At 35.5% G+C, this 24,835-nt stretch overlaps 5 protein-coding genes across 13 annotated transcripts; 4 read left to right on the forward strand and 1 right to left on the reverse strand.

The window, feature by feature from the left end:
• The first annotated feature begins 213 nt into the window (after positions 1–213).
• On the forward strand, positions 214–4,188 carry LOC107426536 (uncharacterized). Of its 3 annotated transcripts, none has more exons than XM_016036734.4 (7): positions 214–459; positions 702–728; positions 959–1,078; positions 1,282–1,528; positions 1,746–1,823; positions 2,153–2,209; positions 2,331–4,188. In XM_016036734.4, exons 1-7 carry the CDS (start codon positions 401–403, stop codon positions 3,984–3,986), a joined length of 2,244 nt encoding a protein of 747 aa, XP_015892220.3. In that variant the 5' UTR covers positions 214–400; the 3' UTR covers positions 3,987–4,188. The 3 variants fall into 3 exon arrangements, with proteins under 3 accessions (XP_015892220.3, XP_015892219.3, XP_024932706.3); XM_016036733.4 differs by having other exon boundaries at positions 215–459; positions 2,123–2,209; XM_025076938.3 differs by having other exon boundaries at positions 217–379; positions 2,123–2,209.
• Positions 4,189–6,945: 2,757 nt separating this feature from the next.
• On the forward strand, positions 6,946–9,838 carry LOC107426542 (uncharacterized). Of its 2 annotated transcripts, XM_016036745.4 has the most exons (6): positions 6,946–7,198; positions 7,451–7,477; positions 7,697–7,816; positions 8,018–8,264; positions 8,856–8,948; positions 9,064–9,838. In XM_016036745.4, the coding sequence occupies exons 1-6, from the start codon at positions 7,140–7,142 to the stop codon at positions 9,631–9,633; spliced, it is 1,116 nt and encodes a 371-aa protein (XP_015892231.3). In that variant the 5' UTR covers positions 6,946–7,139; the 3' UTR covers positions 9,634–9,838. The 2 variants fall into 2 exon arrangements, with proteins under 2 accessions (XP_015892231.3, XP_015892232.2); XM_016036746.4 differs by lacking the exon at positions 8,856–8,948 and having other exon boundaries at positions 6,947–7,198.
• Positions 9,839–12,890: 3,052 nt separating this feature from the next.
• Positions 12,891–16,019, forward strand: LOC125418154 (uncharacterized). 3 transcript variants are annotated; one of them, XM_025076942.3, is made up of 7 exons: positions 12,892–13,200; positions 13,471–13,513; positions 13,728–13,847; positions 14,046–14,292; positions 14,519–14,596; positions 14,896–14,982; positions 15,105–16,019. In XM_025076942.3, exons 1-7 carry the CDS (start codon positions 13,188–13,190, stop codon positions 15,774–15,776), a joined length of 1,260 nt encoding a protein of 419 aa, XP_024932710.3. In that variant the 5' UTR covers positions 12,892–13,187; the 3' UTR covers positions 15,777–16,019. The 3 variants fall into 3 exon arrangements, with proteins under 3 accessions (XP_048336472.2, XP_024932710.3, XP_015892229.3); XM_016036743.4 differs by having other exon boundaries at positions 12,893–13,200; positions 13,471–13,497; XM_048480515.2 differs by lacking the exon at positions 14,896–14,982 and having other exon boundaries at positions 12,891–13,200; positions 13,471–13,497.
• A 654-nt stretch (positions 16,020–16,673) lies between these two features.
• On the reverse strand, positions 16,674–20,493 carry LOC132805442 (methylmalonate-semialdehyde dehydrogenase [acylating], mitochondrial-like). Of its 3 annotated transcripts, XR_009640914.1 has the most exons (4): positions 18,540–20,493; positions 18,158–18,388; positions 17,281–17,331; positions 16,927–17,157 (listed from the first exon to the last, which is right to left on the reverse strand). XR_009640914.1 is itself a non-coding variant. In XM_060820495.1 (3 exons), exons 1-3 carry the CDS (start codon positions 17,476–17,478, stop codon positions 16,881–16,883), a joined length of 360 nt encoding a protein of 119 aa, XP_060676478.1. In that variant the 5' UTR covers positions 17,479–18,151; the 3' UTR covers positions 16,674–16,880. The 3 variants fall into 3 exon arrangements, 2 of the variants coding, with proteins under 2 accessions (XP_060676478.1, XP_060676477.1); XM_060820495.1 differs by lacking the exons at positions 18,158–18,388; positions 18,540–20,493 and adding an exon at positions 16,674–16,890 and having other exon boundaries at positions 17,006–17,157; positions 17,281–18,151; XM_060820494.1 differs by lacking the exons at positions 18,158–18,388; positions 18,540–20,493 and adding an exon at positions 16,674–16,920 and having other exon boundaries at positions 17,006–17,157; positions 17,281–18,151.
• Positions 20,494–21,427: 934 nt separating this feature from the next.
• Positions 21,428–24,704, forward strand: LOC107426540 (uncharacterized). 2 transcript variants are annotated; one of them, XM_016036740.4, is made up of 7 exons: positions 21,428–21,723; positions 21,967–21,993; positions 22,224–22,343; positions 22,562–22,808; positions 23,035–23,094; positions 23,395–23,481; positions 23,603–24,704. In XM_016036740.4, the coding sequence occupies exons 1-7, from the start codon at positions 21,665–21,667 to the stop codon at positions 24,386–24,388; spliced, it is 1,386 nt and encodes a 461-aa protein (XP_015892226.3). In that variant the 5' UTR covers positions 21,428–21,664; the 3' UTR covers positions 24,389–24,704. The 2 variants fall into 2 exon arrangements, with proteins under 2 accessions (XP_015892226.3, XP_060676474.1); XM_060820491.1 differs by having other exon boundaries at positions 21,431–21,642.
• Positions 24,705–24,835: the final 131 nt, after the last annotated feature.

Below are 24,835 nucleotides of genomic sequence, written 5' to 3' on the forward strand. Positions count from 1 at the left end.
TGGTGATAATATTCTTTGATTTATGAACCGTCCGATTACTATCCAACGCCTTATAAATCGTCCAATAGACGATGATCCGTACGTAGGAATTATTGTTGCTGACGTGGAAATTTAGTATATGAATGGAAAAAGGATAATGTAATGGGAAAGTATTTGTTGTTCCCCAGTGAGCTGTATTGTTATGAGCTACGCGGCTCACATATGACCAAAGCTTGAACGCGACCACTTTGACTTTTCGTTTACTCGTTATTACAGTTTGCTTTCGTTCTCTGCGCAAATAAAAAGGTTCTTCTTCTCCACCTCAGTCTCTTCAACTTCCACGAAGAGTTTTCCTTTGAGATTCACTGGCTGTACAAAACCAAAAAACCCACTTAAGCAGGTTCAGGTCATCAACTTCGAAATGGTTTTTGTGGGTCTTGCTCAATTTGCTGTCAAATATTTTGTTGACGTTCTTGCATGGTATGTATTATCTTTGCTTTAGGAAAAAAAAAACAAAAACTTCATTAGGTTTTGATTCTTTCTTGAACATTATGGGTTTCTTTTACTTCTTTTAGAATACTATAAAAATTTCAATATAGGATCTTAAGCTGAAACCCAGTTTTGTTTCATGGAGCACATCAATATCATTGATTATTTTATATTGTTATTTAATATTTTTATCTTATTTTGTTTTATTTTTTTGTTTCCTGTTTTGCGCGCAGGCCTCTCTTTGCCTTGGGGTATCCTCTGTAAGTTTCTCTCTATGTAAAACGTACTTTTGTTGGTGACACTTGCATTTTTTTATTTTTTTTTAAAAAGAAAAATTTATATATTTACTTTTACTTATTTGCATTTGTGCAAACAAAAACTGTGTGATCTTTCAACTCCATCTCTGCATATCCTTTACAAAATGTGACTCATGGATAGAATGATGATGGTTTGATGTTTTTCTTATGGATTATTGTTTTCTTTTTGACAGTTGTGCTTCCATTAGGGCAATTGAGTACAATTCAGTTTCAGATACTCAGAAGTTGAATACTTATTGGGTTGTTTTCTCTTTGATTCTGCTTCTTGAACATGTTTTGAATCTCCTTGAGTGGTAATTCTGCTGTACTTTATTCCCCTGCATGATGCTCTGTTTGGTTTCCAAGTAACAATGAGAAAAACAGAAAAAGAAAAAAAAAAAAAAATTACACCTAGGCGAAAAGTACAACCGAATTTTCTGACGAAATAGAGATCTTTATCTACAAGGTTTTGATTTTAATCGAACTATGTCTCATGTATTCAATTTCAAATATTCAGGCTTCTGCTGTGGCCATACATCAGGCTAATGATTGTCTGTTGGTTAGTGACCCCTTACTTTGATGGTGCTTTCTACGTCTATAAAAATCTTATTCGCCCATGTCTCTCTATGGACCTCCAAAACGTAATCAATTGGTTGAATAAACGAATGGAGTCCTTGTACGCGAAAGATAACTTTTTAATCGAGATGGAGAAATTTATAAAGGAGAATGGACCTGAAGCTCTTGAGAAAATCATTGCTTGCAAGGTAAAATAGACAGATTCATTGAAGAAAATATGTGATGCTTGGTATTATAGGATCATGATATTTCAGATTTGATAATCTCTATAGGCATAACTTATATTATATGCGTGTGTATATGCAAACTTAATAGAATGTATTGATTTGAATGGGTATGGATTTTTGGTCCAACATTGAGTAATAAGGTGTTTCTTTCTTTCTCGTCACTTTACTGTTGCTTCAGTCTGGTGGCACAAAGCAGAATCTTGATGTGAAAGATAGCAAAGCATCACCATCTACAGAGAATAAAGAGGTGGAGCAGGTAACATTTCTTATGCCACTCTTAGAAAATCCACGATTCTTTCTTTATGTTTTAACGGAGTTTTTAAAGATGTAATAAATTAAACTTAGTCTATTTCATGAATCCCATATTCTGTTATGTTGATATGCTTTCCAATACTTTCGAAAGCAATGTATATCATGAGACGTTGACTTTGTTTTGGACTGGTGTTTGGTTGGCGAATAGAATATAGTTGAGAATGCATGCTTTTGCAGAAGTATACAAGCATGATTTATCGAGTTCTTGATGAAGTAATCTTTTGATATTTTCTCTTTTCATAGTTGAACTCTGAAAGGCATACTGTTACGCAGAAAGATATCAGACCTGTAGAGGTTTTGGAGAAGAATGAAGTGAAAGCTGCTAAGCAAGTAATGGTCTTGATGCTTCTTTTAAGTTCATTTTCACTTTACTGTGCATTGTTCTGTTTTTTGAGGGAAGAACTGATTCATCTGAGAAAGGCAACCTACTCTTTCTACGATGCATTTGCAGGGTAGCAGAGTACAGCCAAATGTCACTCGGGTTGAAAACAGAAATTTTGTAGGTCCAGATATTAAAAAACAGGTTCCTGAAGGTGCAACACAAAGAGAACTTCCACAGACACCTTCTTCTAGTAAAGGCCAAAAATGGACCTGTGAGATATGCCGTATAACATCGGAGGGTGTGACTACTTTGAATTCCCACCTTCAAGGACAAGAACACAAGGCTGCTGTTGAGGCTCTGAAAGCCAAAAACCGGTCATCAGGCCCCAAGGTTGTCCCAACTTTCATTCCAAAAAATTCCAATGTGCCAAATGTGGAGCCTACTTTGAATTCCCACCTTCAAGGACAAGAACACAAGGCTGCTGTTGAGGCTCTGAAAGCCAAAAACCGGTCATCTGGCCCCAAGGTTATCCCAACTTTCATTCCAAAAAATTCCAATGTGCCAAATGTGGAGCCTACTTTGAATTCCCACCTTCAAGGACAAGAACACGAGGCTGCTGTTGAGGCTCTGAAAGCCAAAAACCGGTCATCAGGCCCCAAGGTTGTCCTCACTTTCATTCCAAAAAATTTCAATGTGCCAAATGTTGAGCCCTCTTTGAATTCCCACCTTCAAGGACAAGAACACGATGCTGCTGTTGGGGCTCTGAAAGCCAAAAACCGGTCATCAGGCCCCAAGGTTGTCCCAACTTTCATTCCAAAAAATTCCAATGTGCCAAATGTGGAGCCTACTTTGAATTCCCACCTTCAAGGACAAGAACACGAGGCTGCTGTTGAGGCTCTGAAAGCCAAAAACCGGTCATCTGGCCCCAGGGTTGTCCCCACTTTCATTCCAAAAAATTCCAATGTGCCAAATGTGGAGCCTACTTTGAATTCCCACCTTCAAGGACAAGAACACGAGGCTGCTGTTGAGGCTCTGAAAGCCAAAAACCGGTCATCAGGCCCCAATGTTGTCCTCACTTTCATTCCAAAAAATTTCAATGTGCCAAATGTTGAGCCCTCTTTGAATTCCCACCTTCAAGGACAAGAACACGATGCTGCTGTTGGGGCTCTGAAAGCCAAAAACCGGTCATCAGGCCCCAAGGTTGTCCCAACTTTCATTCCAAAAAATTCCAATGTGCCAAATGTGGAGCCTACTTTGAATTCCCACCTTCAAGGACAAGAACACGAGGCTGCTGTTGAGGCTCTGAAAGCCAAAAACCGGTCATCTGGCCCCAAGGTTGTCCCCACTTTCATTCCAAAAAATTCCAATGTGCCAAATGTGGAGCCTACTTTGAATTCCCACCTTCAAGGACAAGAACACGAGGCTGCTGTTGAGGCTCTGAAAGCCAAAAACCGGTCATCAGGCCCCAAGGTTGTCCTCACTTTCATTCCAAAAAATTCCAATGTGCCAAATGTGGAGCCAGGAAAGAGTGGACCACAGAAAGAGTATTCCGGTAATGCTGAGGTTCGAGGCCAGCAACAGGGTATTCCTGCTTCAGTTCCAAGGAAATCGGTTCAAGCTCAACAGCCGAAGAAGCCTAACATAGGTAGCATTGGGATAAATAAGAGCTCTCTATGGTGCAGCATTTGTAATGTAAACTGCACTAGCAGGTCTGACATGGCATCTCATCTTCGAGGCGGAAGGCACTTAGCTGCCATTCAACAAGATTGGAAGCTTTGGGATTGATAAGAGCTCTCTATGGTGCAGCATTTGTAGTATAAACTGCACCAGTGAGTTGGACATGGCATCTCATCTTGGAAGCAGAAGGCACGTAGCTGCCCTTCAACAACTATCCACTTAGTTTGATTTCCTCATCTGAGACCCACACTCTGTTTCTTTCTCTATCTCTCTACATATAATGCAATTTAGGTCGTATTATTGTGTTCCACTTTTCGACATTGCTATTCTCATTCAGGAATCTGATACACCCAGTTTCGCTCAAAAGAAATATATGCTTTACACGAGGTGCCTAATTGCTTCTGTTATTTATTCATGTAGTGTTAACATGGTAGGCATGAAAATTTTCTGTAGCTTTACCGGTGTGTTTTCGAGGATCATCCTAACCATTTTAGGATATAACTTGAAGTAAAAATAACATAAAAAACAATAAGTAAATTTTCATACACGAGAAAAAAAGATAGTGAAATTAGTCACCACAACTAATTTTCGTACATGAAAATTAGCAACTGTCTTGTTATAATCGTTCCATAAAGAGATGACATTTTTAAGGCCATTTTTAATTTCTATGCTACAACATTCGAATTTCGCTTTGATTTTCAGTTTCAGAATAGGCTAGTATACGTTCTATTTTTCGTCTCTGGAAAATAGTGTAATATACATTTTTTTTAAAGCTAATAAGATAGTGGTAAACTATGTGACTAAACTTTCGGTTCACCTAAAACGAAGCAAAGAAAAGCAAGCAGCAACTTGCTTAGGCAGACAAAGTTTTATTAGCGTACAAACATGGAGAGGTAAGTGAAAGAGTGAAAAATGGAAGCTAAATTCAAACATAGTAAAGACCTTTTATTGATACAGGAGTTCAAGCAAGTTACTGGGACATATATGTTTATCACAACATTAGATAGAGATTATGCCTGTTGAGAAGTCGGCATTGCTACGTTAACACCACTGCCTCCTGGCAAGTCCTTCCATTGCTGAGTTAATAGTTTTTATGTGTGTGTAAAAATCAACTCCAGCCTTGCCTGTTGAAGAAAACACAATACGAATTCCTATATTACATAATATCATATAAAACTACCACCCAGAAGAAAAGATTAAAATATGTATCTCATACGCAAAGGTCAAAGGGACAGAGAATAAAAAAAAATCGGTTTCTGAATGAAATAATATACCATAGAAGTTAAGATCGCCGGCAAAAGATGCCTTGGAGGCAGTAAATGAGAAGAAGGGCAGGGGAACAGGAATTGGAACATTGATGCCAACCTGAGTCAAACCCAATACGTGTTAGAGATTTATTAATGTTTTAGAGAAATCAGAGACAAGCTTGCAAGACATAAATATTGATTATCAGAAAAGCAGAGAAGGTATAATGAATACAACATTTGTATATTGTATATTGGCTGTAGCCGCAGTGTTGTTTTACCAAATTGATCAGAATATGGCAGCATGTAAAAATACTATAGTGGCTGTAGCCGCAGTGTTGTTTTACCAAATTGATCAGAATATGGCAGCATGTAAAAATACTATAGTGCAATAGTTAAAAAGTAGTCCCACATGGTAAACAAACTAAACATTGGAAGTTGGAACCTGATATTGAAGGACCAGAATGGTTGCAAGTTGGAACCAGATTAATATTAATCCTTTTATAAAAGTATCCATAGCCCTTGCATGTATATTATAAACGCTAAAACTAATTATACTTGTGATTTCTTCCAAAAGCATATTATATTTGTCAAACTCTTGAAATCTTTACCAGCTATTCCATTTGGTTGAGCAACTTTCAATAAAACGTCCTTGAGTGCGTCATCATGTAATGATAAAAAAAGAAAAAAAGGAAAAAAAAAGGAGATAAATCAATCTTCATTAATCAATTCGTATTGGAATGCAAAGCATGTAATGGAACACTTGCATTTAAAATTGTTAGGTATATAAATCAAGTACAAATTTAAATGGGAATATATATATATATATATATATCAGAGGAAGTATAATATTGTGGTGCAGGTTTCTATATTGATGACAATTCGTTAATATTTAATTCTATATAATAGTATTGATGATGATTTTTTTAAAAATTATAATTAATATTAAAGTCTACATGATAAATACATGTGGATCTCAGCAATACAAAAAAGACCAACTCTGTATATATAAACACCAAATTAAACACCATTTAAATTTCTTTTTGATTTTGATTCTTTTTAATTTCCTTTTAAGTATATAATCAATTTTAATGCCTAAACAATTCTAATGACCATAATACTAACAACCGTTCGATATGATGAAAAAAAAACACACACAAATTAAATAGAAAAAAACAAAAAGTTAAAAACCAACCATATATTACGAATACATGAAAGACATTTTTTAACAAAAAAAAAGAAAAAGAAAAATAGAATCTTTACTCCCGCGGTTTTCTTCCTTTCCTTGTCTATTAAGCAAGTAGCAAAAAAGAAAAAAAAAAATTTTAAAAAAAAAATTATTAATACGTCGGCAGTCAGTTACTAGAGATTCTTTAAGCAAAGGGGTCGGTGATAATATTCTTTGATTTATGAACTGTCCGATTACTATCCAACGCCTTATGGATCGTCCAATAGACGATGATCCGTACGTAGGCATTATTGTTACTGACGTGGAAATTTCGTTGATAATAATTAAAGGAAAATGGAATGGGAAAGTGTTTGATGTTCCCCTTAGCCAATATTGTTGAAATATAAAATGTGAATTTTTATTTTATTTATATTTTTTTCTATTATATTAATTTTTTTGGACTCTTCTCCGGATGTTGAAATTTGTTTTCCTTTTTTATTTTAGATAAAATTATTAAGTTTTAAATTTACAACTTTTACATTTCTGATTTTAATACAAAATTAAAATACTATTAATTTTAAAATCTTAAATAAAAAATAAATTTTTATTTCATTTATATTTTTAGCTGCACAACTTACATACGACCAAAGCTTGAACGCGACTGCTTGACTTTTCGTTTGCTCTATTACAGTTTGCTTTCATTTTCTTTGCAAATAAAAAAGGTTCTGCTTTCTTCATCTTCTCCTCCTCAGTCTCTCTTCAACTTCCACGAAGAGTTTTCCTTTGAGATTCAGTGGCTGTAGAAAATCAAAAACCCACTTAAGCAGGTCCAGGTTCATCAACTTCGAAATGGGTTTTGTGGGTCTTGTTCAATTTGCTGTCAAATATTTTGTTAATGCTCTTGCATGGTATGTATTATCTTTGCTCATAAAACACAAAAAAAAAAAAAAAAAGAAAAAAAAACAAAAACTTCATTAGATGTTTATTATTTCTTGAACGTTATGGGTTTCTTTTACTTCTCTTAGAATACTATAAAAATTTCAATATAGGGTCTTAAGCTAAAACCCAATTTTGTTTCATAGCACATCAATATCATTGATTATATTATATCGTTATTTAATATTTTTATTTTATTTTTCTGTTTTCTGTTTTGTGCGCAGGCCTCTCTTTGCCTTGGGGTATCCTCTGTAAGTTTCTCTCTATGTAAAACGTACTTTTGTTGGCGCCACTTGCATTTTTTTAAAAGAAAAAATTATTTATTTACTTATTTGCGTTTGTGCAAACAAAACCTGTGTGATCCTTCAACTCGAACTCTGCATATCCTTTACAAAATGTGACTCATGGATAGAAATAGAACGATGCTGGTTTTGATGTTTTCCTTATGGATTATGGTTTTCTTTTGACAGATGTGCTTCCATTAGGGCAATTGAGAACAATTCAGTTTCAGATACTCAGAAGTTGAATACTTATTGGGTTGTTTTCTCTTTGATTCTGCTTCTTGAACATGTTCTGAATCTCCTTGAGTGGTAATTCTGCTGTACTTTATTCCCCTGTATGATACTCTGTTTGGTTTCCAAGTAACAATGAGAAAAACAGAAAAAGAAAAAAATAAATAAATAACTACACCTAGCAAAAAGTACAACTGAATTTTCTGACAAAATTGAGATCTTTATCTACAAGGTTTTGATCTTAATCTATGTCTCATGTATACAATTTCAAATATTCAGGCTTCTGCTGTGGCCATACATCAGGCTAATGATTGTCTGTTGGTTAGTGACCCCTTACTTTGATGGTGCTTTCTACGTCTATGAAAATCTTATTCGCCCATGTCTTTCTATGGACCTCCAAAACGTCATCAATTGGTTCAATAAACGAATGGAGTCCTTGTACGCGAAAGATAACTTTTTAACCGAGTTGGAGAAATTTATAAAGGAGAATGAACCAGAAGCTTTGGAGAAAATCATTGCTGGCAAGGTATAATAGACAGATTCATTGAAGAAAATACGTGATGCTTGGTATTATAGGATCATAATATTTCAGATTTTATAGTCCCTATAGGCATAACTTGTATTATATGCGTGTGTATATGCAAACTCAATAGAATGTTATATAATTGATTTGAATGGGTATGGATTTTTGGTCCAACATTGAGTGATAATCTATCTCTTTCTTTCTCATCACTTTACTGTTGCTTCAATTAAAGATATCAAGGCAGCACCGTCTACAGAGAATAAAGAGGTGGAGCGGGTAACATTTCTTAAGCCACTCATAGAAAATCCACATTTCTTTCTTTATGTCCTAACAGGAGTTTTGAAAGATGTAATAAATTAATTTTAGTCCATTTCATGAATCCTGTATTTTTTTAATTTTTTATATATATATATATTCATATGCTTTCTAATACTTTCGAAAGCAATGTAAATCATGAGAAGTTGAATTTGTTTTGGACTGGTTTTTGGTTGGCGAATAGAATATAGTTGAGAATGCATGCTTTTGCAGACGTATACAAGCATGATTTATCGGCTTCTTGATGAAGTAATCTTATGATATTTTCTCTTTCTATAGTTGAACTCTGAAAGGCCTACGGTTACACAGAAAGATATCAGACCGCTGGAGGTTTTGGAGAAGAATGAAGTGAAAGCTTTTAAGAAAATGATGGTCTTGATGATTCTTTTAAGTTCATTTTCACTTTACTGTGCATTGTTCTGTTTTATGAGGGAAAAACTGATTCATCTGAGAAAGGCAACCTACTCTTTCTGCGATGCATTTGCAGGATGGTGGAGTACAGCCAAATGTCACTCGGGTTGAATACAGAAATTTTGCAGGTCCAGAGATTAAAAAACCGGTTCCTGAAGCTGCAACAACACAAAGAGAATTTCCAGAGACACCTTCTTCTAGTAAAGGCCAAAAATGGACCTGTGAGATATGCAATATAACAATGCAGGATGTGACTACTTTTAATATCCACCTTCAAGGACAAGAACACAAGGTTGCTGTTGTGGCTCTGAAAGCCAAATACCGGGCATCAGGCCCCAGGGTTGCCCCCACTGATATTCCAAACAATTCCAATGTGCCAAATGTGGAGCCGGGAAAGAGTGGACCGCAGATAGAGTATCCCGGTAATGCTGAGGTTCGAGGCCAGCAACAGGGTATTCCTGCTTCAGTTCCAAGGAAATCGGTGGAAGCTCAACAGCCGAAGAAGCCTAACATAGGAAGCCTTGGGATTGATAAGAGCTCTCTATGGTGCAGCATTTGTAATGTAAAATGCACTGGTGAGTCTAACATCGTATCTCATCTTGGAGGCAGAAGGCACTTAGCTGCCCTTCAACAGCTATCCACTTAGTTCGATTTCCTCGGAAGAGACCCACACTCTGTTTCTCTCTCTCTCTCTCTCTCTCTATATATATATATATATATATATATATATATATATATATTTATAATGCAATTTAGGTCGTATTATCGTTTTCTACTTTCAGGTATTACTATTCTCCTTCCGGAGTCTGATGCACCCATTTTGGCTCAAAAGAAATATATGCTTTACTCGACATGCCCAATTGCTTCTGTTATTTGTTCATTTAGTAGGCATGAAAATTTTCTGTAGCTTTACCAGAGAGTTTTCGAGGATAGTAACCATTTTAGGATATAATTTGAAGTAAAAATAACATAAAAACAATAATAAATATTTACACACGAGAGAAAAATATTTTCATACATGAACATATGTTGAATCTGATGAAAAAAAGATGGTGAAATTAGTCACCAAAACTAATTTTCGTACATTAAAATTAGCAGCAATTTCGTTACAATCGTTCCATCGAAAAATGACATTTTTAAGGCCATTTTAATTCATATGCTACAACATTGAAATTTCACTTTGATTTTCACTATCGAGATAGGCTAGTATACTTTCTCTTTTTTAGCTTTGCGGAAAATCGTGTAATCTACATTTTTCTTTTTTTAAAGCTAATAAATTAAAATAGATGTAAACTACCTGACTAAACTTTCAGTTCACCTAGAACAAAACAAAGCAAAGCGCAACATGCTTCGGCAAAATAAAGTTTTATTAGCTAAGAAACGTGCAAGGTAAGTAAAAGAGAAAGAAAAATGAAGCTAAATCCAAACATAGAAGACCTTTTATTGATACAAAAGGAGTTCAAGCAAGTTACTGAGACAGATATATTTATCACAATTCACAATATTAGATAGCGATTGTGCCTTAGAAGTTGGCTGCCTCCTGGTAAGTCTTCCATTGCTGAGTTATAGTTTTTATCTGTGTCTAAAAATTAACTCCAGCCTTGCCTGTTGAAGAAAACACAATACAAAGTTCTATATTACCTAAGATCATATAAAAGTACTACCAAGAAGATTTTTTTTTTTTTTTTTAACCACATTATATGCAACGGTCAAAAGGACAGAAAAAACCAAGAAAAATAAAAAAAAAGGTTTTTGAATGAAATAATATACCATAGAAGTTAAGATCGCCTGCAAAAGATGCCTGGGAGCCAGTAATAATGTTGGAACATTGATGCCAACCTGAGTCAAACTCAAATACAAGTTAAAGATTTAATAATGTTGTAGAGAAATAAAAGACGAGCTTGCAAGATATAAAATATTAATTCCAAGATGAGTACAACATTTTTATATTTGTTAGAGTTTGTGATCCGAATTCTTGTTGACCCGACCCGAAAAGCTCGCGGTGCGACTCATTTGGTGAAACTAAATTTTGGAGAAAAATTTGGGGCTCTGTGGTGGAAGCGGAGGTCTCGGGCCGATAGGCCTGAGACCGTTCAATTTTAGGGTTTCTTCTGTACTATATATATATCTGTATTTTTGTTCGGCCGTCATTGGGGTTTTTTAGGGTATCTCGAAATTTGGCTCACCTTGTACAAATCTTTCGATATTGGATTTGCTTCTCCCTGTCCGTGGTTTTTCCCGTCAAGGATTTCCACGTTAATTGTGTGTTTGTTTTTCGATTTCTTTGTTTCTGTTGCCATTTGTTTTTCTCCCAATTCCGTAACAATATTATATATTGGCTGTAACCATAGGGTTGTTTTACCAATTTGATCTGAATATGGCATTCTGTAAGAAAACTAAAGGTGCAATGGTCAAAAGGGATCCCACATGGTAAACGAACTTAACATGACTAATATCTATCTGCTTTTCCTTTTAATTGAATGCAGATTACAGACAACCCCAAAAAGGTTGTTTTTTTTCACCTGTCCAGCTTCAATCTCTGTTTGAAATTTCCTTGCAGCGATACTAGATGTTGTGAATATGGAAGCTCCATTCCCATATCTACCCAAAATTGTGACTTGCGTGTAAAACAGAGTACATATGTGTAATAAAATAATAATAATTTAGAAGTAGGAGTAGCTATAAAAAGAAATACTTAAAGAACAGTAGAGAACGTGGAATGCAATCTATGACTCAGTGATGTATTGAATCAGCATATAAATACAAGAGAGCAAGTACAACAGCTAAACACAACAGATAAACATAGATACGAGGCTATACACAGGTTGTTACAGATAAGAACAAGGGATGAAACTGTTATGAGCTATTTTGCCCTCTCAAAATTTGTGTTCTTGGAAGAACATGAATTTTGGACCTGTTAGACAAGAACAAGGACCGAGAGAGAGGTTTAGTTAGGATATCAGCCAGCTGATCACGTGTAGAGTGCCAGATTGAACCCTTTGCCGGACAAAGTTGAAGTCTACACCAACATGCTTCATTTTTTAGTGAAAGAGAGGATTGGAACGGAGATATGTAGCCACTAAATTGTCACAGTAGAGTGCCGTTGGTGTGGAGAGGGGAATACCAAGTTCTAAGTTCTGTGAGTAAATTCTCTACCCAGCAGAATTCAGCAGTGGCATTTGCAGCAGTCTTGTATTCAGCTTTGTTTGAGGACCTGGAGATGGACTTTGTCTTTTTGATGTCCAAGAAATGGGATTGGTACCGAGAAAAATAATAAATGCTGTGGTTGATGGACAAGTTAAGTACAAAGTTAAATGAGAAATATATACATATATATATATATATATATATATATATACACACACACACACTAGATTCAACACAATTAAAATTTGTGCTTGTTTTTTTTATTTTTTATTTCCTTTAAGTTTATAATCAATTTTAATGCCTAATCAATTCTAATTACCTTAATACTAAAAACCATCAGACGTAAAAAAAAAAAAAAAATTACACACGAGCTAAATAGAAAAAATAAAAAGGTAAAAACCAACCATATAATATACGGCTAAGAATACATCAAAGATATTTTAAAAAAAAGAAAAAGAAAAGAGAAAAAAGAAAAATAGAAGCCTTACTCCCGCGGTTTTCTTCTTTCCTCGTCTATTAAGCAAGTAGCCAAAAAAAAAAATATAATACTAATAATACGACGGCAGTCAGTTACTAGAGATTCTTTAAGCAAGGGAGTCGGTGATAATATTCTTTGATTTACGAACCGTCCGATTACTATACAACGCCATATAGATCGTCCAATAGACGATGATCCGTACGTAGGCATTATTCGACGTGGAAATTTCGTTGATAATATAATAAAAGGAAAATGGAAGGGGAAAGTGTTTGTTGTTCCCCATTGACCAGTATTCTTATGAACTATGCAACTCCCGTATGACCAATGGCTTGAACGCGACTGCTTGACTATTCGTTTACTCTTTATTACGGTTTGCTTTCATTTTCTTTGCAAATAAAAAGGTTCTTCTTTCTTCTTCTTCTCCTCCTCCTCAGTCGCTACAACTTCCACGAAGAGTTTTCCTTTGAGATTCAGTGGCTGTAGAAAACCAAAAACTCACTTAAGCAGCTTCTGGTTCATCAACTTCGAAATGGGTTTTGTGGGTCTTGTTCAATTTGCTGGCAAATATTTTGTTGATGTTCTTGCATGGTATGTATTATCTTTGCTTTAAAAAAAAAAAAAAAAAAAAAAGAACAAAAAACAAAAAGAAAAAAACAAAAACTTCATTAGATGTTGATTATTTCTTTAACATTATGGATTTCTTTTACTTCTCTTAGAATATTATAAAAATTTCAATATAGGGTCTTAAGCTGAAACCCAATTTTGTTTCATGGAGCACATCAATATCATTGATTATATTATATCGTTATTTAATATTTTTATTTTATTTTATTTTATTGTTTTCTGTTTTGCGCGCAGGCCTCTCTTTGCCTTGGGGTATCCACTGTAAGATTCTTTCTATGTAAAAACTACTTCTGTTGGTGACACTTGCATTTTTTTTTTTTTTCTTTAAAGAAAAATCTATATATTTACTTTTACTTATTTGCATTTGTGCGAACAAAACCTGTGTGATCTTTTAACTCGATCTCTGCATGTCCTTTACAAAGTGTCACTCATGGATAGAATGATGATGGTTTTGATGTTTTTCTTATGGATTATTGTTTTCTTTTTGACAGATGTGCTTCTGTTAGGGCAATTGAGCACAATTCAGTTTCAGACACTCAGAAGTTGAATACTTATTGGGTTGTTTTCTCTTTGATTCTGCTTCTTGAACATGTTTTGAATCTCCTTGAGTGGTAATTCTGCTGTACTTTATTCCCCTGTATGATACTCTGTTTGGTTTCCAAGTAACAATGAGAAAAACAGAAAAAGAAAAAAAAAAAAAATTACACTTAGGCGAAAAGTACAACCGAATTTTCTGACAAAATAGAGATCTTTATCTACAAGGTTTTGATTTTAATCTGTGTCTCATGTATTCAATTTCAAATATTCAGGCTTCGGCTGTGGCAATACATCAGGCTAATGATTGTCTGCTGGTTGGTGGTCCCTTACTTTGATGGTGCTTTCTACGTCTATAAAAATCTTATTCGTCCATGTCTTTCTATGGACCTCCAAAACGTCATCAATTGGTTCAATAAACGAATGAAGTCCTTGTATGCGAAAGATAACTTTTCAACCGAGATGGAGAAATATATAAAGGAGAATGGACCTGAAGCTCTTGAGAAAATCATTGCTCGGAAGGTAAAATAGACAGATTCATTGAAGAAAATATGTGATGCTTGGTACTATAGGATCACAATATTTCAGATTTGATAATCTCTATAGGCATAACTTATATTATATGCGTGTATATATGCCAAAAACTTAATATAATGTTACATAATTGATTTGAATGGGTATGGATTTTTGGTCCAACATTGAGTAATAAGCTCTCTCTTTCTTTCTCATCACTTTACTGTTGCTTCAGTCTGGTAGCACAATGCAGAATCTTGATGTGAAAGATATCAAAGCATCACCATCTACAGAGAATAAAAAGGTGGAGCAGGTAACATTTCTTATGCCACTCTTAGAAAATCCACGATTCTTTCTTTATGTTCTAACGGAGTTTTTAAAGATGTAATAAATTAAACTTAGTCCATTTCATGAATCCCATATTTTTTTATATTCCTATGCTTTCTAATACTTTTGAAAGCAATGTAAATCATGAGATGTTGAATTTGTTTTGGACTGGTTTTTGGTTGGATTATAGAATATAGCTGAGAATGCATGCTGTTGCAGAAGTATACAAGCATGATTTATCGGCTTCTTGATGAAGTAATCTTATGATATTTTCTCTTTTTATAGTTGAACTCTGAAAGGCCTACTGTTACACAGAAAGATATCAGACCTATAGAGGTTTTGGATAAGAATGAAGTGAAAGCTCTTAAGCAAGTAACGGTCTTGATGATTCTTTTTAAGTTCATTTCCACGTTACCATACCTTGTTCTGTTTTATGAGGGAAAAACTGATTCATCTGAGAAAGGCAAACTACTCTTTCTGCGATGCATTTGCAGGATGGCGGAGTACAGCCAAATGTCACTCGGGTTGAAAACATAAATTTTGCAGGTCCAGAGATTAAAAAACCGGTTCCTGAAGTTGCAACACAAAGAGAACTTCCACAGACACCTACTTCTACTAAAGGCCAGAAATTGACCTGTGAGATATGCAATATAACATTGCAGAGTGTGAATGCTTTGGATTACCACCTCGAAGGGAAAAACCACCAGGCTGCTGTTGAGGCACTGAAAGCCAAAATCCAGTCGCCAGGCCCCAAAGTTGTCCACAATTTTGCGGGTCCAGAGATTAAAAAACAGGTTCGTAAAGCTGCAGCACAAAGAGAACTTCCACAGACGTCTGCTTCTGGTAAAGGCCAGAAATGGACTTGTGACATATGCCATATGAAATTGCAGAGTGTGATTACTTTGAATTCTCACCTTCAAGGGAAAAAACACAAGGCTGCTGTTGAGGCACTGAAAGCCAAATTCCAGTTGTCAAGCCCCAAGGTTTCCCCCACTGATATTCCAAAAAATTCCAATGTGCCAAATGTGAAGCCGGGAAAGAGTGGACCACAGAAAGAGTATCCCGGTAATGCTGAGGTTCGAGGCCAGCAACAGGGTAATCCTGCTTCCGTTCCAAGGAATACAGTGCAGCATTGGGATTGGGATTGGGATTGGGGTTGGGATTGATAAGAGCTCTCTATGGTGCAGCATTTGTAATGTAAAATGTACTGGTGAGTCTAACATGGCATCTCAACTTAGAGGCAGAAGGCACTTAGCTGCCCTTCAAAAACTATCCACTTAGTCCACTTAGTTCGATTTCCTCATCTGAGACCCCCACTCTGTTTCTCTCTCTCTCTCTCTCTCTCTATATATATATATATATATATGTATATATTTATAATGCAATTTAGGTCGTATTATCGTTTTCTACTTTTAGACATTGCTATTCTCATTCAGGAGGCTGACACACCCACTTTCGCTCAAAAGAAATATATGCTTTACACGAGGTGCCTAATTGCTTCCGTTATTTGTTCATTTGGTGTTAACATAGTAGGCATGAAAATTTTTTATGGCTTTACCAGAGAGTTTTTGAGGATGGTAACCATTTTAGGATATAACTTTTAAGTAAAAATAACATAAAAACAATAAGAAAATATTCATACACGAGAGAAAAATATTTTCGTACATGAACATATGTTGAATCTGATGCAAAAAAAGATGGTGAAATTAGTCACCAAAACTAATTTTCGTACATTAAAATTAGCAACTCTTTCGTTACAATCGTTCCATAAAATAATGACATTGCTAGGGCCATTTTAGTTTCAGACGCTACAACAGTTAAATTTCGCTTTGATTTTCACTTTCAAGATAGGCTAGTATACTTTCTCTTTTTTAGCTTTCCGGAAAATAGTGTAATCTACATTTTTTTTTCAAAGCTAATAAATTAAAATAGATGTAAACTACCTGACTAAACTGTCAGTTCACCTAGAACAAAGCAAAGCAAGGCGCAACTTGCTTCGGCAAAATAAAGTTTTATTAGCTTAGAAACGTGCAAGGTAAGTAAAAGAGAAAGAAAAATGAAGCTAAATCCAAACATAGAAGACCTTTTATTGATACAAAAGGAGTTCAAGCAAGTTACTGAGACAGATATATTTATCACAATTCATAATATTAGATAGCGATTATGCCTTCTGAGAAGTTGGCATTGCTAGGTTAACACCACTGCCTCCTGGTAAGTCCTTCCATTGCTTATATGTGTACTAAGTGCATTTAAGGCGACAACATTTTGCATTATTTATCCCTATGCATTCAATGCTTAGAAGTTGTCAACCTTCAAATTATTAAAAGGAAAAAGGTAGAATACTGTACAACATAAACCGGAATAAAATTGAACAAACAGGGAAAATAATATGTACCATGACTTTGCACCTCCAACAAAAACAACTGTGCTGAGTGCCATGCATCTTTGTCCAGCAGCACCGAAACCAGCAGCAACAATAGCATTTAAAGCAGCATCCTCGCTTGCATCAGACAGGACGATTGCATGATTTTTGGCTCCCATATTAGACTGAAGAAAGCAAATGATCAAATTACATTTTATTCAACTTCATCTGTGACGTGGGTATAAGAGCAACAATATTGCATAATGGATACCATGTATACTTTTACCATGGACAGGCAGTTGACTTACCTGAACACGTTTCCCTTTAGCTGATGCTCTTCCATATATGTGCATGGCAGCCTTTAAACATAGAAGTATGAAAATAAGAAAACCAGCCAAGCAAGCAAAACAAGAGGCGCTATTAGACTGCTGATAGAACTCAGAGAAATTAGAAATTATATCAATAAGAATGTCAAGCCAGCAAGAAGATTTCTGCCACGTGAACATCTTTATGCAACTCAATTAACAAATACAGATAGAATCTATCATCAATTTAAAATTTGAAATAAAAACTATCAGACAGTCAGCTATACAGAGAAAGTATCGATAGATAAATGGAAAACCAATTGTCATCTTGTTTAAAAGATGCATGCATGAATGACAACTAGATAATAAAATAAATTAAAAATAAATAAAAAAATCCCAATCAGGACATATGGGAATACTGTCTAAATCACCAATCATTGGTAACAATGCTTATGTACAGTAACCCCAAAAAAAAAAAGTTGCTCAAATCATGATTGCTTGAAAGTTATAATAAGAAGCAGCCTAGCCCTATTCTATTTTAAGTAGTAATTCAAAGAATTGAAAGAAATATATTATGATAATGCCATAATTTGAAAATTACTTCATTTCTTTCACACTTCTCACAAGCTTTTGTTTAAGCTAAAACATTGGGTAGATCTAGCGAAAAACTAATTCACTTTCACAAACAGACCATCTGCAATACAAAGATCTGCTCATCTAGCTAAAATGTTTGGAGCTGTGACCTAAGATGAGGCCATGCTTACCACAAACCAGCTTTATCTTTTGACAATCAATACCGGTATTGAGATTCGAGCATTTATTTTCTAAAAGAACTGTTATTGGAAATATATTTGAGAATTATTTGTGTTCAGAAACTCACAGTATTAAAGCCCACAAATGAAACAGATCTGATATCATCATCATCAGTAATTGCATTTACAATATCCTGTCACAAAGTGGTAAACTTTAAGAAACCATTTATCACAGAATTAGATAGCGATTATGCCTTCTGAGAAGTCGGCATTGCTACGTCAACACCACTGCCTCCAGGTAAGTCCTACTGCTGAGTTAATAGTTTTTATGTGAGTGTAAAAATTAACTCCAGCCTTGCCTGTTTAAGAAAACACAATACAAATTTCTAGAGTACTTAAGGTCATATAAAACTGCTACCAAGAAGAAAAGATTAGAATACATATTTTATAGGCAAACGTCAAAAGGACAGATAGAACAAAAAGCGTCGGTTTCTGAATGAAATAATATACCGTAGAAGTTAAGATCGCTTGCAAAAGACGCCTTGGAGCCAGTAAATGAGAAAGAAGGGCAAGGGAACAGGAATTGAAACATTGATGCCAACCTGAGTCAAACTCAAATACGTGTTAGAGATTTATTAATGTTGTAGAGAAATCAGAGACAAGCTTGCAAGACACAAATATTGATTCTCAGAAAAGCAGAGAAGGTATAATGAATACAGCATTCGTATATTATATATTGGCCATAACCATGGTGTTGTTTTACCAACTTGATCTGAATATGGCATCATGTGAAAATACTATAGTGCAATAGTTAAAAAGTGGTCCCACATAGTAAACAAATTAACATTGGAAGTTGGAACCAGATACTGAAGGACCAGAATGGTTGCAAGTTGGAACCAGATTAATATTAATCCTTTAATAAATATCCATATCCCTTGCATGTATCCATACATGTATATTATAAACGCTAAAACTAATTATTATACTTGTAATTTCTTTCAAAAGCATATTATATTTGTCAAACTCTTGAAATCTTTGGCAGCTATTCCATTTTTTTTTTTTTTTTGGTCGGTTGAGCAGTTTTCAATATAACCTCCTTGAGTGCCTCAGCATTCTTTTTCATCATCTTCCCTCTTTGGTTTCCCAAAAACAGCTCAAAGCTCTTGACCAATCCACTCTTTGTGGAAACCCCACCCTCAATTCTCACCCCAACTTCCCAAACTTCCTCCATCATTTTCGCAGTCATTTTATGGTCCGGGTCACCAAAGAATGGCCTACAAATCATTGGGAACCCATTAGCAATGCTCTCGCACACAGTGTAACATCCACAGTGAGTTACCAACACACCCACCGAACAATGTCCAAGAACTTGGCTCATTTCACTATTTTTCCATGCTTCTTTGTTCTTTCAACAAACCCACTAGGCAAAAGGTCCACTAAATTGCCTCTAAGAGACCAGAGAAATGGCAGAGTGGTACTTGCTTCAAGTGCCTCTGCAATTGCAATTAGCTCTTCATGATCTGGGGGTTCCGAAGCTTATTTATGCAACCGACGTCGTTTTTTGCCCGTCCAACCAGGATAGGCAACCTGTTTGATCGGAATCAGACAGTGGCAAAGGCATCGGAGGCAGAGGAACAATGAGAAAACCCAGATTGAATAAATTGTGAAATTTGGATTTGACTTGCTGAGTGAGAAGGGAATCAGCGCCTAATTCTTGGTAAGAATTCATGACAATGGCTGTAGCTCACTGGTAGAATCAGTCCGGTTTAACTCGGCATGTGGGAGAAAATCGTTTCTTCGTCACCGCCATTGATGAATACTTCGTCGGGTAGATCCTCATTTCGCAATCCGGATTATCCGGGAATAATGGGTTGTATAGCCTGGTCTTCATCGTTAAAGCTTTCGCGAATAAGGTGGGTGGGAATATGGGCAAAAGCGCAGAGGAAAACGGAACCCAAATTGGGATCCAACGAATGCGTGGATTCCGTCAGTTATCAAGCAGCTGATACTCCGGCCGAATCTGTCACTGCCACTTTCATACCATCTCGAAGTTTTTTGGCGCTGCCGTGATGAATAAGTCCAGTGACTGAAGATAAGTCGCCGGCGGCTGATGGCCCACCGGAACGCCGTATCCGACGGTGTAGGGTTTGAGGTTGGGTGGAAAGTGGGATTGGGAGGGTGAGAAGAGAGTGTGGTTGGATTTGGTTGTGGTGAAGAAAGAAGACTGAGCTTCTGGAATAGCCGTTGCTGATTTGCAGACTAAGTTGAGGACCAGTTTGGCATGGTGGTCAAATGGGAATGCAAAAACTGCAACATGTTTAGAATTACCTAACATTGTAGCTTAGAATAGATTAAAAGCCTCTATGAGTGCCAACTAATAAATCAAACAAAACGGTAAAAATCAGAGAATTTTTCTGGTGTTTTCTCTATATATGCCTAGCTTCAGTTGCTGTAACTGTCCTATTAATTTTTTTTATAATTAATATTCATTAATCACGAAGGTTATCACAATTTTGTAGTTCTGTATTTCATTAATCATGAAGGTTATCACAATTTTGTAGTTCTGTATTTCATTAATCATGAAGGTTATCACAATTTTGTAGTTTTGTATTGGACCACTTGCATTACTTTAAATTTTGCAGTTTGAATTATGATCAGAAAAAAAGAAAAAAAAGAAAAAAAAAAAGAAAAAGAAAGAAAGAGATAAATCAATCTTCATTAATCAATTTGTATTGGAATGCAAAGCATGTAGTGGAACACTTGCATTTATTTAAAATCGTTAGGTATATAAATTAAGTTACAAAAAAAAAATATATATATATATATATATATATATAAACACTAAATTGAACACCATTTAAATTTGTTTTTGTTTTTGATATTTTTTATTTCCTTTAAGTTTATAATCAATTTTAATGCCTAAACAATACTAATTACCATGAAACTAACAACCATACGATATAATGAAAATAAAAATAAAAATTACACACAAATTAAACAGAAAAAAATAAAAAGTTAAAAACCAACCGTAAAATATATGGTTACGAAGACATCAAAGACATTTAAAAAAAAACCAAAAAAAAAAAAAAAAAAACACCGAAAAAATAGAATCTTTACTCCCGCGGTTTTCTTCCTTTCCTTGTCTATTAAGCAAGTAGCCCAAAAACAAAAAAACTATTAATACGTCGGCAGTCAGTTAGCAGAGATGCTTTAGGCAAAGGGGTCGGTGATAATATTCTTTGATTTATGAACCGTCCGATTACTATCCAACGCCTTATAGATCGTCCAATAGACGATGATTCGTACGTAGGACATTCTTGTTACCGACGTGGAAATTTCGTTGGTAATAATAAAAGGAAAATGGAATGGGAAAGTGTTTATTGTTCCCCATTGACCAGTATTTCCTAAGAGCTATGCAAACTTACATATAACCGAGGCTTGAACGCGCCTGCTTGACTATTCGTTTACTTGCTGTTACGGTTTGCTTTCATTTTCTTTGCAAATAAAAAGGTTCTTCTTTCTTCTTCTTCTCCTCTTCAGTCTCTTCAACTTCCACGAAGAGTTTTCCTTTGAGATTCAGTGGCTGTAGAAAACCAAAAACCCACTTAAGCAGGTTCAGGTTCATCAACTTCGAAATGGGTTTTGTGGGTCTTGTTCAATTTGCTGTCAAATATTTTGTTGATTTTCTTGCATGGTATGTATTATCTTTGCTTTAGGGAAATAAAAAACAAAAACTTCATTAGGTTTTGATTCTTTCTTGAACATTATGGGTTTCTTTTACTTCTCTTAGAATACTATAAAAATTTCAATATAGGATCTTAAGCTGAAACCCAATTTTGTTTCATGGACCACATCAATATCATTGATTATTTTATATCGTTATTTAATATTTTTATTTTATTTTATTTTATTTTTTTGTTTTCTGTTTTGCGCGCAGGCCTCTCTTTGCCTTGGGGTATCCTCTGTAAGTTTCTCTCTATGTAAAACCTACTTTTGTTGGTGACACTTGCATTTTTTATTTTTTATTTTTTTTAAAAAGAAAAATTCATATATTTACTTATTTGCATTTGTGCAAACAAAACCTGTGTGAGTTTTCAGCTCGATCTCTGCATATCCTTTACAAAATGTGACTCATGGATAGAATGATGATTGTTTTGATGTTTTTCTTATGGATCATTGTTTTCTTTTTGACAGATGTGCTTCCGTTAGGGCAATTGAGCACAATTCAGTTTCAGATACTCAGAAGTTGAATACTTATTGGGTTGTTTTCTCTTTGATTCTGCTTCTTGAACATGTTTTGAATCTCCTGGAGTGGTAATTCTGCTGTACTTTGTTCCCCTGTATGATACTCTGTTTGGTTTCCAAGTAACAACGAGAAAAACAGAAACAGAAAAAAAATAAATAAATAAATAAATAAAAATTTACACCTAGCGAAAAGTACAACCGAATTTTCTGACAAAATAGAGATCTTTATCTACAAGGTTTTGATTTTAATCTAACTATGTCTCATTTATTCAATTTCAAATATTCAGGCTTCTGCTGTGGCAATACATCAGGCTAATGATTGTCTGCTGGTTGGTGGTCCCTTACTTTGATGGTGCTTTCTACGTTTATAAAAATCTTATTCACCCATGTCTTTCTATGGACCTCCAAAATGTCATCAATTGGTTCAATAAACGAATGGAGTCCTTGTACGCTAAAGATAACTTTTTAACCGAGATGGAGAAATATATAAATGAGAATGGACCTGAAGCGCTTGAGAAAATCATTGCTCGCAAGGTAAAATAGACAGATTCATTGAAGAAAATATGTGATGCTTGGTATTATAGGATCATAATATTTCAGATTTGATAATCTCTATCGGCATAACTTATATTATATGCGTGTGTATATGCAAGCTTAATTGATTTGAATGGGTATCTATTTTTGGTCCAACATTGAGTAGTATTCTCTCTCTTTCATTCTCGTCATTTTACTGTTGCTTCAATCTGGTGGCACAAAGCAGAATCTTGATGTGAAAGATATCAAAGCAGCACCATCTACAGAGAATAAAGAGGTGGAGCAGGTAACATTTCTTAAGCCACTCGTAGAAAATCCACATTTCTTTCTTTATGTTCTAACAGGGGTTTTGAAAGATGTAATAAATTAATCTTAGTCCATGTCATGAATCCCGTTTTTTATTTTGGTCATATGCTTTCTAATACTTTCGAAAGCTATGTAAATCTTGAGAAGTTGAATTTGTTTTGGACTGGTTTTTGGTTGGCGAATTTAATATAGTTGAGAATGCATGCTTTTGCAGAAGTACACAAGCATGATTTAGCGGCTTCTTGATGAAGTAATCTTATGATATTTTCTCTTTTTATAGTTGAACTCTGAAAGGCCTACTGTTACACAGAAAGATATCAGACCTGTAGAGGTTTTGGAGAAGAATGAAGTGAAAGCTCCTAAGCAAGTAATGGTCTTGATGATTCTTTTAAGTTCATTTCCACTTTACCACGCATTGTTCTGTTTTATGAGGGAAAAACTGATTCATCTGAGAAAGGCAATCTACTCTTTCTGCGATGCATTTGCAGGATAGTGGAGTACAGCGAAATGTTACTCGGGTTGAAGACAGAAATTTTGCAGGTCCACAGATTAAAAAACCGGTTCCTGAAGTTGCAACACAAAGAGAACTTCCACAGTGGACCTGTGAGATATGCAATATAACATTGCAGAGTGCGTCTGCTTTTCATTACCACCTTGAAGGGAAAAACCACCAGGCTGCTGTTGAGGCACTGAAAGCCAAAAACCAGTCATCAGGCCCCAAGGTTGTCCACAACTTTGCAGCTCCAGAGATTAAAAAACCGGTTCGTGAAGTTGCGGCACAAAGAGAACTTCCACAGGCGTCTGCTTCTAGTAAAGGCCAGAAGTGGACCTGTGAGATATGCCATATGACATTGGAGAGCGTGATTACTTTGAATTCTCACCTTCAAGGAAAAAAACACAAGGCTGCTGTTGAGGCTCAGAAAGCCAAAAACCAGTCATCAGGCCCCAAGGTTGCCTCCGCTTCTATTCGAAAAAATTCCAATGTGCCAAATGTGGAGCCGGGAAAGAGAGAAACGCAAAAAGGCTTTCCCGGTAATGCTGAGGTTCGAGGCCGGAAACAGGCTAGTCCTGCTTCAGTTCCAAGGAAATCGGTGCAAGCTCAACAGCCGATGAAGCCTAACATAGGAAGCATCGGGATTGATAAGAGCTCTCTGTGGTGCCGCATTTGTGATGCAAAATGCACTCGTGAGTCAGACTTGGTAGCTCATCTTGGAGGTAGAAGGCACTTGGCTGCCCTTCAACAAGCATCTACTCGGTTCGATTTGCGTATCTGAGACCGGCACTTTCTCTCTCTCTATATATACAATGCAATTTACGTCGTAGTATCGTTTTCCACCTTAAGACATTGCTATTCTCATCCAGGTGTCTGATACACCCACTTTCGCTCAAAAGAAAATAGGCTTTACAGCAGGTGCCTTATTGCTTGTGTTGTTTATCTAGCATTAGCATGGTAGGCATGGAAATCTTCTGTAGCTTTACCAGAGAGTTACGAGGATGGTAATCATTTTAGGATATAACCGTGAAGTAAAATTACATAAAACCAATAAGTAAAATTTCGTACGAGAGAAAAATATTTTCGTACATGTAAAACATGTTGAATCTGATTGGGGGGAAAAAAAAAAAAAAAAAAAAAGGGTGAAACTAGTCACTGGAACTAATTTTTGTACATTAAAATTAGCAACTGTTTTGTTATGATCGTTCCATCGAAAATAGGACATTTT

Source organism: Ziziphus jujuba, chromosome 9 (genome assembly GCF_031755915.1).
Source record: "Ziziphus jujuba cultivar Dongzao chromosome 9, ASM3175591v1".
Lineage (NCBI taxonomy): Eukaryota > Viridiplantae > Streptophyta > Magnoliopsida > Rosales > Rhamnaceae > Ziziphus > Ziziphus jujuba.

Bases quoted from the DNA above. Each gene is read 5' to 3' on its own strand.
- LOC132805442 (XM_060820494.1), bottom strand. From the start codon at position 17,478: ATGTTCACGTGGCAGAAATCTTCTTGCTGGCTTGACATTCTTATTGAT. The intron at 17,158-17,280 runs GTAAGTCAACTG...TGCTTTCTTCAG, and splicing joins CTAAAGGGAAACGTGTTCAG to TCTAATATGGGAGCCAAAAA. The intron at 16,921-17,005 runs GTACATATTATT...AATAATTTGAAG, and splicing joins GTTGGAGGTGCAAAGTCATG to GTTGACAACTTCTAAGCATT.
- LOC125418154 (XM_016036743.4), top strand. From the start codon at position 13,142: ATGGGTTTTGTGGGTCTTGTTCAATTTGCTGGCAAATATTTTGTTGAT. The intron at 13,201-13,470 runs GTATGTATTATC...TTTTGCGCGCAG, and splicing joins TTTGTTGATGTTCTTGCATG to GCCTCTCTTTGCCTTGGGGT. The intron at 14,597-14,895 runs GTAACATTTCTT...CTCTTTTTATAG, and splicing joins AGAATAAAAAGGTGGAGCAG to TTGAACTCTGAAAGGCCTAC.
- LOC107426542 (XM_016036745.4), top strand. From the start codon at position 7,140: ATGGGTTTTGTGGGTCTTGTTCAATTTGCTGTCAAATATTTTGTTAAT. The intron at 7,199-7,450 runs GTATGTATTATC...TTTTGTGCGCAG, and splicing joins TTTGTTAATGCTCTTGCATG to GCCTCTCTTTGCCTTGGGGT. The intron at 8,949-9,063 runs GTCTTGATGATT...ATGCATTTGCAG, and splicing joins AAGCTTTTAAGAAAATGATG to GATGGTGGAGTACAGCCAAA.
- LOC107426536 (XM_016036733.4), top strand. From the start codon at position 401: ATGGTTTTTGTGGGTCTTGCTCAATTTGCTGTCAAATATTTTGTTGAC. The intron at 729-958 runs GTAAGTTTCTCT...TCTTTTTGACAG, and splicing joins TTTGCCTTGGGGTATCCTCT to TTGTGCTTCCATTAGGGCAA. The intron at 1,079-1,281 runs GTAATTCTGCTG...TCAAATATTCAG, and splicing joins GTTTTGAATCTCCTTGAGTG to GCTTCTGCTGTGGCCATACA.
- LOC107426540 (XM_016036740.4), top strand. From the start codon at position 21,665: ATGGGTTTTGTGGGTCTTGTTCAATTTGCTGTCAAATATTTTGTTGAT. The intron at 21,994-22,223 runs GTAAGTTTCTCT...TCTTTTTGACAG, and splicing joins TTTGCCTTGGGGTATCCTCT to ATGTGCTTCCGTTAGGGCAA. The intron at 23,482-23,602 runs GTAATGGTCTTG...ATGCATTTGCAG, and splicing joins AAGTGAAAGCTCCTAAGCAA to GATAGTGGAGTACAGCGAAA.